This window comes from Ranitomeya imitator, chromosome 3, assembly GCF_032444005.1.
Source record: "Ranitomeya imitator isolate aRanImi1 chromosome 3, aRanImi1.pri, whole genome shotgun sequence".
NCBI lineage: Eukaryota > Metazoa > Chordata > Amphibia > Anura > Dendrobatidae > Ranitomeya > Ranitomeya imitator.
The window spans coordinates 747,602,042-747,621,795 of record NC_091284.1 but is presented as its reverse complement, the minus strand read 5'-3'; the positions used below and the strand labels follow the sequence as shown (position 1 = coordinate 747,621,795).

Sequence of the window (19,754 nt, the reverse complement as noted above, 5' to 3'; positions counted from 1 at the left end):
AGCCCCCAGCTGTCTGCTTTGCCTGGTTATTAAAAATAGGGGGGACCCCATGTCATTTTTTTATGGTCCCCCCTTTTTTAATAGCCAGCAAAGGCAAAGCAGACAGCTGGGGGCTGATATTAATATACTGGGAAGGTCAATGGATTTTGTGCCCTTTCCCAGCATGGTTTATAGTTATAAACACAGGGGGTGCCGCATGTCATTTTAAAAATTATTTATTTGTTACACTGTCATGCCGAATCACATGGTGCGCCAGCCAATAACAGGCAGGACAATACTTTGCATGGCTGCGATGGGACCGGAAGTGCCCACAGCCTTAATGCTTGCTGATTGGCTTCGCTGCAGCCTTTCAACAAGCTTTGTTAGTCTGCAGAACCAGAACAGTAAAACGGACATACAATAAGAAGTCCGTGTTCGGGGATCGGTACCAGACACTAGGTGTCTGATACGAACCCTGAACTTTCCAGTTGGGTTCGCTCATCCCTAATCGCCAACGAACATTTAATAAATGCTTTGTTAGTATGGCGTTTATCTCGTATATATTGGATAGGTGATGTATGCTTTTGACTGGAATACACCTTCAGGAAAGAGCATCTGTTTTGTGTTGTCATATTCCCTTTGATCTGACGTCACTATACAGAGTATTAATGATAATATTTCTAGCTGTAACTAATGAAAATGAAACATGCACATAATATTTAAGAGGATTGTGTATTACGGATGTGACATGACAGATACTGTGCATAGAATATTCATTATTTGTAAGAATTTAATAGACACAAATTGCAGATTTCATTGACAACAGTGACATCTTCTGGTGAAAAGAGATATTACAAATAGACTCTTGATAATCGCATAGTAGAATCCATGATCTTTCGATATATCATCATCAGGGCCGTTGCTGTGGGTGGTAGTTGCACTTGGAATCTTGCACCAAAACAAGAAACCAATATTATAAACAGCACCTGGCAGGTGAGGAGACCTGTTAGACATTTTGTGTTGGGCCCCAAGAACTTCACGTTATCCCTCCATTTGCCTCTGTCAGACCATCGTAAGCACACTGCCAATGATTTGTATAGGTCTTTACTGAAAATATGACGTAGCGTTCTCAGCTAATTGATGAGAGGGTTAAGGGGGTTTAGTTTTATCATGTCCATTAACTATGCAAAGGTCGTAGGTTATGGTTTATACAGATCATTATGGCAGTTTTTTTTTTCAGTAGGATCAACCCTCCAGAGCTGTGTGTATGGGCATGTTGGTCATAGGGAGCTGAAGAAAATGATACCTTGATATCTGCGATCCACTGTCTTATTCCAGAGAAATCAACATTTTTATCTTATGTAAATGAGCTGTTAAGATCTATGGGCTGGACATAGATCTCCCTGAGAATCTGCCTCCAGAGATTATTATAAATGAAATGGGGCATTACCAGTGTGAGACATGTAATAACTGACGGTCTGCTCTCTTGATATACAAGTCTCACACTGGTAACTACCCCTATCCTGTAAACTAATCTCTGGAGGCAGATTTTCAGGGAGATCTATGTCCGGCCCATAGATCTCAACAGCTCATTTAGATAAGGTAAAAACATGAATTTCCCTGGAATATGACATCGGATTGCAGATATTAAGGTATGATTTTCTTCTGCTTCCTATGACCTGCATGCCAGTATAGGCGGCTCAGGAGGGTTGATCCTACTGACAGATTCCCGGTAAGTACAGTGGTCAATGCCAGTAGCAGATGGCATAACCATAAGATGGCATAGTAGAATAACCTTGATATTATAGCTATAATAACGGATTAATCTGTGTATTACTCGCAGTTTTATCTCATTCCTTGCTCTCCTTTAGGCTCCCTCTACCCGACCAGCATGCGTATAAATGATGAAGGACGCCTGGTTGTCAACTTTAAAACAGAAGCTCGGTTCTACGGTCTATTTGTCATGTCTCATCCTGGTAAGGACAGTAACGATCAGTCAGGATAGATAACGGTATGCTAATAAATGCTAATGAGATCCTCAGTGACTCTGCGTCCACTAATCACCCTAATCCCCTCCTCCAGTGGAGGCTCGGTGTATTGAGAGCAAGATGTCTGAGATACCCTGCACACACTGTACTTCATACAGGGCCCGATTCATTAATCTTGGCATCGCTCTCCTCGTTCTTGATGAGGGGGCGTGCTGGAGTCAGACTCCTGATTTATGAAAAGGAGCATGCGTCATGATTCAGGAGTGTCGGACAAGTGGTGTGCACCTCTGTGCGTGTCTGGCCACAAATCTTACTCTAGTCCCTACTGGAGTAAGATTTGCAGCGTAACAAACGCCACCGCTTGTCATGAGTTTGACGAGTGGCGCTTGAGACGCCCCATCCCACCCCAGCTCCATCCATTTCAGCACAGCTGGGGGAAACTGGCGTGAGGATGCCAGGACTTGCGAAATATAGGAGCAGCTCCGAGTTGGGCTGAATTCCCACAATTTGTACATTTTCTACCTGGATAGCCGGCATTTAGAGGAGCACAGGTGCCATCTGATCATGGTATCTATTAGGAAAAGGGTGTAAAGCTGTACTAGGATATTGTGTTCAATAATGATGGGAAGGATATTTATATTCCCTGGTGTCTAGTAGTGAGGGAACTTTATATTATATTCCCTGGTGTCTAGCAGAGTGGAAAAGTTGAGTTATATTCCCTGGTGTTTAGTGGACTGGGAGAGGTGGATTATATTCCTTGGTGACTAGTAGTGGAAGAGTTAGATTATATTCCCTGGTGACTAGTAGATTTGTAGAGGTGGATTATATTCCCTGGTGACTAGTAGATTTGTAGAGGTGGATTATATTCCCTGGTGACTAGTAGATTTGTAGAGGTGGATTATATTCCCTGGTGTCTAGTGGAGTGGGAGAGGTGGATTATATTCCCTGGTGTTTAGTGGACTGGGAGATGTGGATTATATTCCCTGGTGACTAGTAGTGGAGGAGTTAGATTATATTCCCTGGTGACTAGTAAATTGGTAGAGGTGGATTATATTCCCTGGTGTCTAGTGGAGTGGGAGAGGTGGATTATATTCCCTGGTGTCTAGTGAACTGGGAGAGGTGGATTATATTCCCTGGTGACTAGTAGATTGCAACAGGTGGATTATATTCCCTGGTGACTAGTAGATTGGGAGAGGTGGATTATATTCCCTGGTGACTAGTAGATTGGGAGATGTGGATTATATTCCCTGGTGTCTAGTGGAGTGGGAGAGGTGGATTATATTCCCTGGTGACTAGTAGATTGGGAGAGGTGGGTTATATTCCCTGGTGTCTAGTGGAGTGGGAGAGGTGGATTATATTCCCTGGTGACTACTAGATTGGGAGAGGTGGGTTATATTCCCTGGTGACTAGTAGATTGGGAGAGGTGGATTATATTCGCTGGTGACTAGTAGATTGGGAGATGTGGATTATATTCCCCGGTGTCTAGTGGAGTGGGAGAGGTGGATTATATTCCCTGGTGACTAGTAGATTGGGAGAGGTGGGTTATATTCCCTGGTGACTAGTAGATTGGGAGACGTGGATTATATTCCCTGGTGTCTAGTGGAGTGGGAGAGGTGGATTATATTCCCTGTTGACTAGTAGATTGGGAGAGGCGGATTATATTCCCTGGTGTCTAGTAGATTGGGAGAGGTGGATTATATTCCCTGGTGTCTAGTGGAGTGGGAGAGGTGGATTATATTCCCTAGTGACTACTAGATTGGGAGAGGTGGATTATATTCCCTGGTGACTAGTAGATTGGGAGAGGCAGATTATATTCCCTGGTGTTTAGTGGACTGGGAACAGTGGATTATATTCCCTGGTGACTAGTAGACTGGGAGCAGTGTATTATATTCCCTGGTGACTAGTAGATTGGGAGAGGTGGGTTATATTCCCTGGTGACTAGTAGATTGGGAGAGGTGGATTATATTCCCTGGTGACTAGTAGATTGGGAGATGTGGATTATATTCCCTGGTGTCTAGTGGAGTGGGAGAGGTGGATTATATTCCCTGCTGACTACTAGATTGGGAGAGCTGGGTTATATTCCCTGGTGACTAGTAGATTGGGAGAGGCGGATTATATTCCCGGGTGACTAGTAGATTGGGAGATGTGGATTATATTCCCTGGTGTCTAGTGGAGTGGGAAAGGTGGATTATATTCCCTGGTGATTACTAGATTGGGAGAGGTGGATTATATTCCCTGGTGACTTGTAGATTGGGAGAGGCGGATTATATTCCCTGGTGTCTAGTAGATTGGGAGAGGTGGATTATATTCCCTGGTGACTAGTAGATTGGAAGAGGTGGATTATATTCCCTGGTGACCAGTAGGTTGGGAGAGGTAGGGTTATATTCCCTGGTGTCTAGTAGATTGGGAGAGGTGGATTATATTCCCTGATGACTAGTAGATTTGTAGAGGTGGATTATATTCCCTGGTGACTAGTAGATTTGTAGAGGTGGATTATATTCCCTGGTGTCTAGTGGAGTGGGAGAGGTGGATTATATTCCCTGGTGTTTAGTGGACTGGGAGATGTGGATTATATTCCCTGGTGACTAGTAGTGGAGGAGTTAGATTATATTCCCTGGTGACTAGTAAATTGGTAGAGGTGGATTATATTCCCTGGTGTCTAGTGGAGTGGGAGAGGTGGATTATATTCCCTGGTGTCTAGTGAACTGGGAGAGGTGGATTACATTTCCTGGTGTCTAGTGGAGTAAAAGAGGTGGATTATATTCCCTGGTGACTTGTAGATTGGGAGAGGCGGATTATATTCCCTGGTGTCTAGTAGATTGGGAGAGGTGGATTATATTCCCTGGTGACTAGTAGATTGGAAGAGGTGGATTATATTCCCTGGTGACCAGTAGGTTGGGAGAGGTAGGGTTATATTCCCTGGTGTCTAGTAGATTGGGAGAGGTGGATTATATTCCCTGATGACTAGTAGATTGGGAGAACAATCAAACAAACAAGGCAGCACACTGTAGCGCCAAAACATGCAAACATAAAATATGAAAGTTAGACTGCATTACTGCACTAAAAATATGAAAAAATGAGTGTTTAGCGCATAAATTGGCCAATTTACGTGTACCTGGTAGCCACTTCACGGCATCTCTCGTATACCAGGTCCTACGCTTTCCCTGCTGAGAACAGCAGATTAGTAGATTGGGAGAGGCGGATTATATTCCCTGGTGACTAGTAGATTGGGAGAGGCGGATTATATTCCCTGGTGACTAGTAGATTGGGAGAGGCGAATTATATTCCCTGGTGACTAGTAGATTGGGAGATGTGGATTATATTCCCTGGTGACTAGTAGATTGGGAGAGGCGGATTATATTCCCTGATGACTAGTAGATTGGGAGATGTGGATTATATTCCCTGGTGTCTAGTGGAGTGGGAGAGGTGGATTATATTCCCTGGTGACTAGTAGATTGGGAGAGGCGGATTATATTCCCTGGTGACTAGTAGATTGGGAGATGTGGATTATATTCCCTGGTGTCTAGTAGATTGGGAGAGGTGGATTATATTGTCTGGTGTCTAGTAGATTGGGAGAGGTGGATTATATTCCCTGGTGTCTAGTAGATTGGGAGAGGTGGATTATATTCTCTGGTGTCTAGTAGATTGGGAGAGGTGGATTATTTTGTCTGGTGTCTAGTAGATTGGTAGAGGTGGATTATATTCCCTGGTGTCTAGTGGAGTGGGAGAGGTGGATTATATTCCCTGGTGTCTAGTGAACTGGGAGAGGTGGATTATATTTCCTGGTGTCTAGTGGAGTAAAAGAGGTGGATTATATTCCCTGGTGTTTAGTGAACTTGGAGCAGTGGATTATATTCCCTGGCGACTAGTAGATTGCGAGAGGTGGATTATGTTCCCTGGTGACTAGTAGATTGGGAGATGTGGATTATATTCCCTGGTGTCTAGTAGATTGGGAGAGGTGGATTATATTCCCTGGTGTCTAGTAGATTGGGAGAGGTGGATTATATTCCCTGGTATCTAGTGGAGTGGGAGAGATGGATTATATTTTCTGGTGTTTAGTGGACTGGGAGCGGTGGATTATATTAACTGGTGTTTAGTGGACTCGGAGCAGTGGATTATATTCCCTGGTGACTAGTAGATTGGGAGAGGTGGATTATATTCTCTGGTGTCTAGTAGATTGGGAGAGGTAAGGTTATATTCTCTGGTGTCTCATGGACTGAGAGCAGTGGATTATATTCCCTGGTGTTTAGTGGACTGGGAGCGGGGGATTATATTAACTTGTGTCTAGTGGACTGGGAGCAGTGGATTATATTCCCTGGTGTTTAGTGGACTGGGAGCGGTGGATTATATTAACTAGTGTTTAGTGGACTGGGAGCAGTGGATTATATTCCTTGGTGTTTAGTGGACTGGGAGCGGTGGATTATATTAACTGGTGTTTAGTGGACTGGGAGCAGTGGATTATAGTCCCTGGTGACTAGTAGATTGGGAGCAGTGGATTATATTCCCTGGTGACTAGTAGATTGGGAGAGGTAGATTATATTCCCTGGTGACTAGTAGTTTGGGAGAGGTGGATTTTATTCCCTGGTGACTAGTGAACTGGGAGAGGTGGATTATATTCCCAGGTGACTAGTAGATTGGGAGAGGTGGATTATATTCCCTGGTGACTAGTAGATTGGGAGATGTGGATTATATTCCCTGGTGACTAGTAGACTGGGAGCAGTGTATTATATTCCCTGGTGACTAGTAGATTGGGAGAGGTGGATTATATTCCCTGGTGACTCGTAGATTGGGAGAGGTGGATTATATTCCCTGGTGTCTAGTGAACTGGGAGAGGTGGATTATATTCCCTGGTGACTAGTAGATTGGGAGATGTGGATTATATTCCCTGGTGACTAGTAGACTGGGAGCAGTGTATTATATTCCCTGGTGACTAGTAGATTGGGAGATGTGGATTATATTCCCTGGTGACTAGTAGATTGGGAGAGGTGGATTATATTCCCTGGTGTCTAGTAGATTGGGAGAGGTGGATTATATCCCCTGGTGACTAGTAGATTGGGAGAGGTGGATTATATTCCCTGGTGTCTAGTAGATTGGGAGAGGTTGATTATATTCCCTGGTGACTAGTAGTTTGGGAGCAGTGGATTATATTCCCTAGAGTGTAGTAGACTGGGAGAGGTGGATTATATTCCCTGGTGACTAGTAGTTTGGGAGAGGTGGATTACATTCCCTGGTGACTAGTAGATTGGGGGAGGTGGATTATATTCCCTGGTTTTTAGTGGACTGGGGCAGTGGATTATATTCCCTGGTGACTAGTAGATTGGGAGAGGTGGATTATATTTCCTGGTGACTAGTAGATTGGGAGAGGTGGATTACATTCCCTGGTGACTAGTAGATTGGGAGAGGTGGATTATATTCCCTGGTGACTAGTAGGGAGGGAGAGGTTGAATATAATCCTGGCATCCAGTGGCGAAGGTTATATTCCTGGCCATGGTCTCCAGTGCTGCTGGGATAGATTAGAAAATGGAAAACAGATGTGATTTATAATGATGGACATTATGGGAAAACCCATAGTTTGTAGTTATGACAGTCCTTCATCTGTATATGGATGTTTCTACATCTAACTGATTCTTTTTTCCAATCTAGCGACGTCATTGACCTCCATGATCATGTCGGCCGATCATCCAGAACTGACCTTTACCTTGATCCTTGTGCGGAATGAGCCCAGTTATCACCAGCCTATCCAACAGTGGAGCTTTGTCTCTGACTTTGCTGTAAGAGGCCGCAGCGTCTTTATTACTTGTATGTGTCCTACTGGGAGTCAGAACTCGAGGTCGCCTAATCAGATCACTGATCATTTGCTCCACAGGTTCGGGACTACTCTGGCACTTATACGGTTAAGCTCATCCCCTGTACCACCTCTCCCTACCAGGAGTACAGTATACCCACTGTGTGTAACCCTCGGGAACCCATCAATTTCGACGTTGATATCCGATTCCAACAGGTAACGTAGAAAGTAATCGATGTGCCTCCATCCTTGTATCTGTTTGCTGCCCTCATGACGAGAGTGATCACTTACCCGCAGGTCAGTGATCCGGTCGCCACAGAGTTTAGTCTAAACACCCAAATGCTGCTCCTATCTAAAAAGTCGCTGTGGCTGTCCGACGGATCGATGGGATTTGGACAAGAAAGTGACATGGCGTTCTCTGAAGGTAAAATGACTGTTAAAGCGAATGTGCCTCAGAAAATGAGCTATTGTTTAAATCCGGATTTAATCTTGAATGCAATTTTTACTTTTTATTTTTTTATTTTATTTTTCCGTATCACTGTCTATGTAAAAACTAATATTAATACATTTTGCAATGTTCACACAGTCCACTAGATTTAATGCCAAACTCATACTTGCTGTCCTGTACAAAATACTTTTCAGAAGTCTCATTATCATCACATAGTGGAAAGAGACGTGTGCACTACTGGTAGGATGGTGCTAAGGTAGGCTCCCACACCTTAATGCAAATAACAAAAAGAACCTAGCACTCAACTTGATGCTTATGTGCAAATTTTATTGTAGTACCCAATAAACGTTTCGGTCCATCATACGGACCTTCATCAGTAACTACATGTGAAAAAACAAACAACCAAAATAAGCAAAAAAAATTAACAAAAAAACAAAGTATATACATAGCATGGAGAGAGAGAGAGAGAGAACAGCATCGATATCAAAAACAGGTCTCATGTGTGAGCGACATACATGCTACAGAGGACCGTACCGAATACCGAGGCACAGAACTGTTCCACAACATGGAGAAAGAAAAAGTAAGAGAACAAGAGAATAGGGAGTGTGAGGCACGTACCGTACTATACTGGAGTAAGGGCAAAGAGACCACAGAGTCTCGGGGCACTAATGTATGCGGCGTCTAAAGGTCATAAGAGAGTGAAATAAGACTGGCGTCAGCCTGCGGTGCAGAGATGAGAGAGCGTGCTATATTAGGCGTACCTTATAAGAACGCTGGGCCGGTTGATAGGCTGAGGGTAAATAGAGGAATGTGGTAAGTATACATACCGAAATGTTATGTGGAAGGTGACATGCTGCGCTGGAGGGTGGTTACCTTTAACAAGTGAATAGAGATGTGCCACTGACAGACGCGGAGTCCACCGCTGGTCTGATCAGGAGACGTAAGAGCCGCTACTAAATAAGCAAAGGGAGGGGCCATACCGGCCAAACGGCCAATCGGATAGTGTGCGATGGATCGGAAGTGACGTCACAAAGCCATGGAAACGCTGTGATACTAGCGAGCGGCTGTGTAAGTAACACACGAGACAGAGCCGGCGAAAGTGACGTGCGTGTGTGTCACTGCTCCTGGGAAACCATGCCACAGTCAAAGAGGTTCCACCTAGTAGGATGCAGATAGATAGACCCCGGAAACATAGAGGGGTGGTGCCTAGCGGAGATCCAGTGATTGGTGGAGGATCTCCGTGGTGAATGCGCTCATTCTGCATAGGATTCTGCCGTGTGGTTACTAGGCATAGTGAAGAGAGCAGACTCAGTCCAGTGCGGTCAATTGATGGCGTAAAAGAGGCCTCAATACAGACGGCTCTAATGATAGAAGAGAAAAAACAATTACTGATGTAATACATACATATATACATATATATACACATTTGCCATAATGAAAGCGAGTATCCACCTAGGAGGAAGATGCACAAAAATACAATAAGACCGGTAAATGGTGGTAACATAGGGTGTAATGGGATGAGTCAGCTACGGACGGCCTCTCCTAGGGCCTGCTTGGAAATGGTATGGATGTACCCTAGGAAGAAATTACTGCCTCAGAGAAATGACGCCAAATCGTAGTCTCTGTTGAGACCCAGTGGGTGAAGGGTCTCCAACGTGTGGATCCAAAAGGCCTCCCTCCGTTTTAGACGGGCCACCCGATCCCCTCCGCGTCGAATGGGGGGATACACTCGGCTTACAAAGCGGAAAAATATAAAAAAAAACAAGGGAAGAAACATATGAAATAGGCTTGAAAAAGTGCAAATAGAACAATGAATTGGTTGCAAGCAAAAAAAGGCGAAAAACACACAAAAGAAGACAAATTCAGGCGCAAAGGCAACGATGAATCAGGGCCAATCTGTCTAGTAACAGGCTTAGTGGTCAGTGTGGAAATTGCATATTTTCTGAATTTCTTTTTGCTGTAGGCAGTAAGACGGGATTTTAAAAAGAAAAAAAATCAAATATTTAGAAAAACGAATTTCCCATAAAAGCTTGATTAGTCATTTTCTGATACAAGAAAGAAATATATCTTGGTACCGTGTTAGCCAGTAGATAGAAAAATATTTAGAATTGAGAGTCCTCAGTAGTTGATACCTTTTAATGGCTAACTGAAAAGTTGGTAACAAATTAAAATGAAAAAACTGAAATGAACCCTTCTGGAAAAGAAAAACTCTTCCAAAGCCGCTTTAGGAAAATGTTCCGGTAAAAAAAACTCCTCTAAAATGTTACCATCTTTTCAGTTAGCCATTAAAAGGTATCAACCACTGAGGACTCTCAATCCTAAATATTTTTCATTTTCTGATGAAATTTTTCCTTTATTGTTTATATCATGCTGATGTTCCAATAATAGTATTTTCAGGATTTTGATGCAGATTTCCACTGGATTTCACCTTGCAGATTTCCACTGGATTTCACCTTGATATATTCAAGGGGTTAAAGCTGCAGTTAAACTGTGCAGCCACAATTGACGTGGTGCAAATTTGCAAAATCTGCTCTTGAGGTCAAGATCTAAAAATTCTGTATTCTGTAGATGAGATCGGGAAATTCTCATCCACAGGTAAAATTCACAGCCAACCCAGCCACATGCACTTCCACGCAATGTCCCCCTCATGTTTCCTGCAGGAGACGTTATTTATGGTCGAGTGATGGTGGATCCAGTCCAGAACCTGGGAAATTCTTTTTACTGCAGCATTGAGAAGGTTTTCCTCTGCACTGGAGCAGATGGCTATGTACCAAAGTACAGTCCGTCCGATAATGAGTATGGCTGCCTTGCGGACTCTACATCTCTCCTGTACCGATTTAAGATATTGGTGAGTTTTATGTCTAATCATCTTATTTCATCCATAAGGCCACGTTCACACGGTCAGTATTTGGTCAGTATTTTACATCAATATTTGAAAGCCAAGGAGAGGAAAAATCAGAGGAAAAGTATAATAGAAACACGTCTGTCACCACTTCTGCATTTATCACCCACTCCTGATTTTGGCTTAGAAATACCGAGATCAAATCCTGATAGTGTGAACATGGCCATATAGTGAACGGAGTCTGTGAATTATTAAAGAAGAACCTGATTGTCAAGATGTCTTCTGACCGTAGGCCTTGTGGAGATGGAGATTACTGAAGCGGTCAAAAACGACAAACGGCGGAAACCGTTTCAGGAAAGCGCCCATTCTCTGAGGAGTCTTTCAAGAAGTTTTTTGTTAGCTGAAGTGGTTTTGAAGAGTTTTTGAAATGTCCTAGAGGAGTTTTTTTTTACCTGAAGCATGTCCTGTTGTCTTTTGATTGGACAGTGCCTAGTTTGGAGCAGATTCCATCAGGAAACTCTTCAAAGAATTGACGTGCACTTTCTATTTCCAACCAAGTGTTTTTCAAAATCTGAAATGGGGAAAAAACACTTAAAATAGAGAACAAATCAACAGGATAGTGGTTTTACAGCGGAAATAAATAAAAGTATTTTTAGCATCTTTTAGTAATTTTGTAGGCATGTTTTAAATCAAGTCCTCTCCAAAAAAAAACTTCTCCAAAAAAAAACTCCTCCAAAAACTCAATGTGTGTACACAGCCTAATTATACATGCACACAACATCTTTTAGACAAGTGTGGACCCTCCAAGACTTTCAGGAGGAAAACGCTAAGGCCGGGATCACACATACGCGAGATACAGCCGAGTCTCGCAGGTGAAAACCCAGCTCTTGCGCCGGCACTCCGGAGTGGAGCGTGTAGATCCATGTGCTGCTGTGCGGCTACACGCGCCGCTCCAGAGTGCTGGCGCTAGAGCTTGGTTTTCACCTGCGAGACTCGGCCGTATCTCGCGTATGTGTGATCACGGCCTAAAGGACACGCCGGCATCTTTTGTCCTGTATAATCTTATTTTTGCGTCTTTAAAGTTGTTTCATTACCTCTTTTTGCAATGTATTTGGCCTGTGGCGTTTTTTTCTTACTTGTATTGTACAAACTATTGAGTGGCTCCAAGAAGATTTCACATGAGGAATGGACCAGTCACTTCATTTAACCAATTTCCATCTTAGGATACTGTATGTTCATTCTTTTTTAGGCTCTTTTTTAGCCCATTTTCAGGTTACAGAGCGTACCCCCCTGAGAAAAAGATGTTGTGTGCACATACGCTAAGGCTATGTTTGTAAGGAGTTTTTTTAAGGGTTCAAGAACCACAGAGTTTCAAGTGGAAAATGCTTGTGGAAAATCTCCTGTTTTTGAGGAGATTTTAGAGGAGTTTTTTTAACCGGAACATTTTCCTAAAGCAGCTTTGGAAGAGTTTTTCTTTTCCAGAAGGGTTCATTTCAGTTTTTCCATTGGACAGTGCCTCGTTTGGAGAAGATTAATTCAGGATATGCTTCAAAGAAGCAAAAAGTGAACTTTTTGTAACTTCGGCCGAACCCGAACATCCAGGTGTCCGCCATCTCTAGTCGTCTAAAATCCACATCTACGCTGAAACAAAAACCCCAAAACAAAATAAAAACATGCCAGTAAGGGTATTTGCACACGTTGCGGATTTGATTGCGGATTTTTCCGAATGGATTCTGAAAAATCCGCAGGTAAAACGCCCTGCGTTTTACCTGCAAATTTACCGCGGATTTTGTGCGGATTTCACCTGTGTTTTTAAACCTGCAGATTCCAATTATGGTACAGGTGTGCATTGCCCTTGTAAATTTTCATGCAGAAAATCTGTAGGACAATATAATATTACAATTGGTGGCGAAAGGTTGAACTTGATGGTCTTTTTTCAACCTACGTAACTGTGTAGTTAAATAGATAAGATTTCAACATATCAGATATTTTCTGTGTGCAAATTGACCTGTGGTGCGGATTTTTATATACACAGCATGTCAATTCCTTTTATTGATTCAGCGTGGAGAGGGTGAGAGTCGAATGGAGAGGGTGAGAGTCGCACCAAGTCCACTGAGAAAAAATATGCACCAAATATGGAAAGCGTGAACTTAGGGGGCGATTCATTAAGACTTGCGTAGTGCATACCAAGCTTTATGAAGTACTCACTGGAGTACCGTCATCTGATGCATTAGGCGGCATTTGCTTGGGGACTGGTGTATATTTTTTGAGTAAATTATGCCACCTTATTGGCGTAACATATGAATTTGGCAGATAGGAGTGACCACACCTCATTCCTCTCATGTTACCATGCACACATGGGAGTGACTCCACCTCGTTCCTCTCATGTTACCGTGCCCATATAGGATTGACCACACCCTGTTCCTCTCATGTTACCATGCCCATATGGGATTGACCACACCTCATTCCTCTCATGTTACCATGCACTTATGGGAGTGACCCCACCTCGTTCCTCTCATGTTACCGTGCCCATATGGGATTGACCACACCTCGTTCCTCTCATGTTACTATGCACATATGGGAGTGACCACACCTCGTTTCTCTCATGTTACCATGCCCATATGGGATTGACCACACCTCGATCCCTCATGTTACCGTGCCCATATAAGAGTGACCATGCCCATATGGGATTGACCACACCTCGTTCCTCTCATGTTACCATGCCCATATGGGAGTGACCACACCTCGTTTCTCTCATGTTACCATGCCCATATGGGATTGACCACACCTCGATCCCTCATGTTACCATGCCTATATGAGAGTAACCATGCCCATATGGGAGTGACCACATCTCATTCCTCTCATGTTACCATGCACATATGGGAGTGACCACACCTCGTTCCCTCATGTTACCATGCCCATATGGGATTGACCACACCTCGTTCCTCTCATGTTACCGTGCCCATATGGGAGTGACCACACCTCGTTCCTCTCATGTTACCGTGCCCATATGGGAGTGACCACACCTCGTTTCTCTCATGTTACCATGCCCATATGGGATTGACCACACCTCGATCCCTCATGTTACCATGCCTATATGAGAGTAACCATGCCCATATGGGAGTGACCACATCTCATTCCTCTCATGTTACCATGCACATATGGGAGTGACCACACCTCGTTTCTCTCATGTTACCATGCCCATATGGGATTGACCACACCTCGATCCCTCATGTTACCATGCCTATATGAGAGTAACCATGCCCATATGGGAGTGACCACATCTCATTCCTCTCATGTTACCATGCACATATGGGAGTGACCACACCTCGTTCCCTCATGTTACCATGCACATATGGGATTGACCACACCTCGTTCCTCTCATGTTACCATTCCCATATGGGATTGACCACACCTCGATCCCTCATGTTACCATGCCCATATGGGAGTGACCACACCTCCATCCCTCATGGATATTGCAACTTGTTATGATGTCTACACCAGATTCCTGGCGTAAACACCTTAATAAATCGGCCCCTCAGCCTTGTGGCAAGTTTCATACATCCGTGTAACGCGAACTGTTCTTGCATCGGAAGACCCGGCCCAACCACTGGATATCCAGACCTGGGCTAATTGCTTCATAGCCGTAAATATCTCATACCATGTATATATGTCATGTTGGGAGTTTGGGGTGGTGTAAACTGGAGTTGCACTTTAGAAACTTGTCAGATTAGTAATGTAGCTCTCCTGGGGCCCAATGCCAAGTCTGTAGTAGTGGACACCAAGCGCATGACCATTAAAATGAATCGGTCAGCAAGTTTTTGCTACCTCCTCTGAGAGCAGCATAATGTAGGCTAAGAGACCATGAATCCAATGATCTATCACTTACATTATTGGGTGCAGCTGTTGCACAATCAGAGTTCTTATATGTAGAATGGAGCAGAGATCAGACAGCTAACCTGCCCACACACAGTCTATAGACAATGAGCTGCTTATCACGAGGGGGCGGAGTCAGACTAGCATGAACATTAGACCTGCCAGTGATAATCTCCTAGTGATAAAACCTTCACTGTAAGTAAACAACTACACACAGCCTAATAAATGACACATCGTTGGATTCAGTGTTTTAATCTCCTACTTCACGCTGTCTTCAGATTACATAGCAAAAACCTGCTGACAGATTCCCTTTAATAGTACTGCTGTATTCCTACTGTATATCTCTTTGTCACGACTGAGATATGTTACTTTGTGGTCACGCAGGATAAAGCGCAGCCAGAAACTCAGGCTGGAAGGTTTGGCAGCATCACGTTTAATGCCAGACTGGCCGCTGATGATCCAGAGGCATTACCGCTAGTCAGACAGCCGGGCTCAGATGGATTTAAAGTGGACTCCACTCCTCTGTTCCAGGTGAGTGATCTCTGATAATAATCATGGAGTTAGTTCTCTGTATCTCAAATGTTGTTTTCTGTCCTGACCGCAGTAATTCTGCTTATGTTCTCCTCAAAGTGTTATAGAAATTGTCCATCCTTACCTTGTCCATCCTTACGTGTAATGAATAGCCAATCTGCCCTGACCATATAAAGAGGTAGCACTCCATTCTGCCATCTCCCCTTATAGAAGTCCTCGGATATGTTAGTAATGGAAAATGCTAATTTTACTGGAAAATTCAATCTGTAAAAAACAAAAATTCTGTTGAAGTGAATTTAATTACGATCCCTATTATAGCTGCAAGTCTGAATGTTCAATGACTGAATAAAGTTGTCACCATCTGAGCTCAACCTTTATCTCTCATTGGCTGTAAAAGTGATAACGAAAGATATTTGAAAGGTGCAGAATTTAGCATTTTAAAGTTTTCCCAATACTAATCTATTCTCCGTGCGCCCTGCTTATGTTTGACACCTCCAGTAATCAGCTCTACCCTTTGAATGAACCTAGAAGCAAAAGTTCATTTTTCCTCTTGCGCCATCACTGGAGTGATGAGGCACTACACCCAGCTGACTAGTTGAGTTGTGGGGGGTTGTAATGACTGACACAAAACAATATACTATATTAATCTGTTCATTTTCTTTTTCTCTAATACATGAAGCTGGTAAATTGGATAGGTCACAGGTTCCCTTTAAAATAGAGAGATGGTGCCAGATATCATAGATGCTGTCAAAGTTGAAGCATTGTCTTACTAGTCATATAGGCAGGATATCATCCTATCTCCCATATAGGCAGGATACCATCCTATCTCCCGTATAGGCAGGATATCATCCTATCTCCCATATAGGCAGGATATCATCCTATCTACCATATAGGCAGGATACTATCCTATCTCCTGTATAGGCAAGACATCACCCTATCTCCCATATAGGCAGGATACTATCTTATCTCCCGTATAGGCAGGATATCATCCTTGTTATGACCTGGTGGTTAGGAGCACCCTGATAGTTAAACCTCATACAGGACGAGCTCTGGGATGTGGGAGCTCTGCTGACCGCAAGCCCTAATCCTATCACACACACTAGAAATAGCCGTGGAGCGCTCCTGACCAGACCTACGCGCCTCGTCACAGCCTAAGAACTATCTAGCCCTAGAGATAGAAAATTAAGCCTACATTGCCTCAGAGAAATTCCCCAAAGGTAAAGGAAGCCCCCCACATATATTGACTGTGAGTAAAGATGAAAGTCACAAACGCAGAAATGAAACAGGTTTCAGCAAAGGGAGGCCAGACTTACTAAATAGACAGAGGATAGGAAAGGTAACTTTGCGATCAGCACAAAAACCTACAAAAGACCACGCAGAGTGTGCAAAAAAGACCTCCGCACCGACTCACGGTGCGGAGGGGCCACTCTGCATCCCAGAGCTTCCAGCTAGCAAGACAAAATCATGAAAACCAGCTGGACAAGAAAACAGTGAACAAATAATGACTATCAGGAACTTAGCTTCTGCAGAAGAAGGCAGGTCACCAGAGAGATCCAGGAGCGAACTGAACCAATGCAAAAACATTGACAGCTGGCATGGAATAACGATCTGAGAGGAGTTAAATAGAACAGCCAACCAAAGGATAAACCACGTCACCTGTGTAAGGAACCTCAGAAGCAGCAGCTTCACTCACAGCCACCAGAGGGAGCCCATAGACAGAACTCGCCGAAGTACCATTCACGACCACAGGAGGGAGTTCGACAACAGAATTCACAACAGTACATCCCCCCTTGAGGAGGGGTCACCGAACCCTCACCAGAGCCCCCAGGCCGATCAGGATGAGCCAAATGAAAGGCACGAACAAGATCGGCAGCATGAACATCAGAGGCAAAAACCCAGGAATTATCTTCCTGACCATAACCCTTCCACTTGACCAGATACTGGAGTTTCCGTCTCGAAACACGAGAATCCAAAATCTTCTCCACCACATACACCAACTCCCCCTCGACCAACACCGGGGCAGGAGGATCAACGGAGGGAACCATAGGCGCCACGTATCTCCGCAACAACGACCTATGGAACACATTGTGGATGGCAAAAGAAGCTGGAAGGTCCAAACGAAATGACACAGGATTAAGAACTTCAGAAATCTTATATGGTCCAATGAAACGAGACTTAAACTTAGGAGAGGAAACCTTCATAGGAACGTGACGAGATGACAACCAAACCAAATCCCCAACACGAAGTCGGGGACCAACACAACGCCGGCGGTTAGCGAAACGTTGAGCCTTCTCCTTGGACAATGTCAAATTGTCCACCACATGAGTCCAAATCTGCTGCAACCTGTCCACCACCGCATCCACACTAGGACAGTCCGAAGGCTCAACCTGCCCTGAAGAGAAACGAGGATGGAAACCAGAATTACAGAAAAAAGGAGAAACTAAAGTAGCCGAGCTGGCCCGATTATTAAGGGCGAACTCAGCCAAAGGCAAGAAAGACACCCAATCATCCTGATCAGCAGAAACAAAGCATCTCAGATATGTCTCCAAAGTCTGATTAGTTCGTTCGGTTTGGCCATTAGTCTGAGGATGGAAAGCCGAAGAAAACGACAAATCAATGCCCATCTTAGCGCAAAAGGACCGCCAAAACCTCGAAACAAACTGGGAACCTCTGTCCGAGACGATGTTCTCTGGAATGCCATGCAAACGAACCACATGCTGGAAAACAATGGCACCAAATCAGAGGAGGAAGGCAGTTTAGATAAGGGTACCAAATGGACCATCTTAGAGAAGCGATCACAAACCACCCAAATGACCGACATCTTTTGAGAAACAGGGAGATCAGAAATAAAATCCATGGAAATATGCGTACAGGGCCTCTTCGGGATCGGCAAGGGCAAAAGCAACCCACTGGCACGAGAACAGCAGGGCTTAGCCCGAGCACAAATCCCACAGGACTGCACAAAAGAACGCACATCCCGTGACAAAGAAGGCCACCAAAAGGATCTAGCCACCAAATCTCTGGTACCAAAGATTCCAGGATGACCAGCCAATACTGAACAATGAATCTCCGAGATAACTCTACTAGTCCATCTATCAGGGACAAACAGTTTCTCCGTAGGACAACGGTCAGGTCTATCAGCCTGAAACTTTTGCAGCACACGCCGCAAATCAGGGGAAATGGCAGACAAAATTACCCCTTCTTTAAGAATACCCGCCGGCTCCGGAACACCCGGAGAGTCAGGCACAAAACTCCTTGACAGGGCGTCAGCCTTTACATTCTTAGATCCCGGAAGGTATGAAACCACAAAATCAAAACGGGAGAAAAAGAGCGACCATCGAGCCTGTCTAGGATTCAACCGTTTGGCAGACTTGAGGTAAGTCAAATTCTTCTGATCCGTCAAGACCACCACGCGATGCTTAGCTCCTTCAAGCCAATGTCGCCACTCCTCGAATGCCCACTTCATGGCCAACAACTCCCGATTGCTCACATCATAATTGCGCTCAGCAGGCGAGAATTTTCTAGAAAAGAAGGCACAGGGTTTCATCGCCGAGCCATCAGAATTTCTTTGCGACAAAACAGCCCCTGCTCCAATTTCAGAAGCATCAACCTCCACCTGAAAAGGGAGTGAAACATCTGGCTGGCACAACACAGGGGCAGAAGCAAAACAACGCTTCAACTCCTGAAAAGCCTCTACAGCCGCAGAGGACCAATTGACCACATCAGCACCTTTCTTGGTCAAATCAGTCAACGGCTTAGCAACACTGGAAAAGTTAGCGATGAAGCGACGATAAAAATTTGCAAAGCCCAGGAACTTCTGCAAGCTCTTCACAGATGTCGACTGAGTCCAATCGTAAATGGCCTGAACTTTAACAGGATCCATCTCGATAGTAGAAGGGGAAAAAATGAAACCCAAAAATGAAACCTTCTGAACTCCAAAGAGACACTTTGACCCCTTCACAAACAAGGAATTCGCACGAAGGACCTGGAACACCATTCTGACCTGCTTCACATGAGATTCCCAATCATCCGAAAAGACCAAAATGTCATCCAAATATACAATCATGAATCTATCCAGGTACTCTCGGAAGATGTCATGCATAAAGGACTGAAACACAGATGGAGCATTAGAAAGCCCAAATGGCATAACCAGGTACTCAAAATGGCCCTCGGGCGTATTAAATGCCGTCTTCCATTCATCACCCTGTTTAATTCGCACAAGATTATACGCACCACGAAGATCTATATTGGTGAACCAACTAGCCCCCTTAATCCGAGCAAATAAATCAAACAGCAGCGGCAAAG

At 44.2% G+C, this 19,754-nt stretch overlaps 1 protein-coding gene across 1 annotated transcript in view; it reads left to right on the top strand.

The window, feature by feature from the left end:
* FREM2 (FRAS1 related extracellular matrix 2) overlaps positions 1-19,754 on the top strand; it is a 337,360-nt gene that overhangs the window by 304,879 nt on the left and 12,727 nt on the right. The window contains exons 18-23 of the mRNA XM_069758934.1: positions 1,851-1,955; positions 7,611-7,738; positions 7,834-7,968; positions 8,050-8,176; positions 10,861-11,048; positions 15,303-15,449. Of these exons, the coding sequence (XP_069615035.1) occupies positions 1,851-1,955; positions 7,611-7,738; positions 7,834-7,968; positions 8,050-8,176; positions 10,861-11,048; positions 15,303-15,449 (830 nt within the window). The remainder of the gene's footprint in view (positions 1-1,850; positions 1,956-7,610; positions 7,739-7,833; positions 7,969-8,049; positions 8,177-10,860; positions 11,049-15,302; positions 15,450-19,754) is intronic.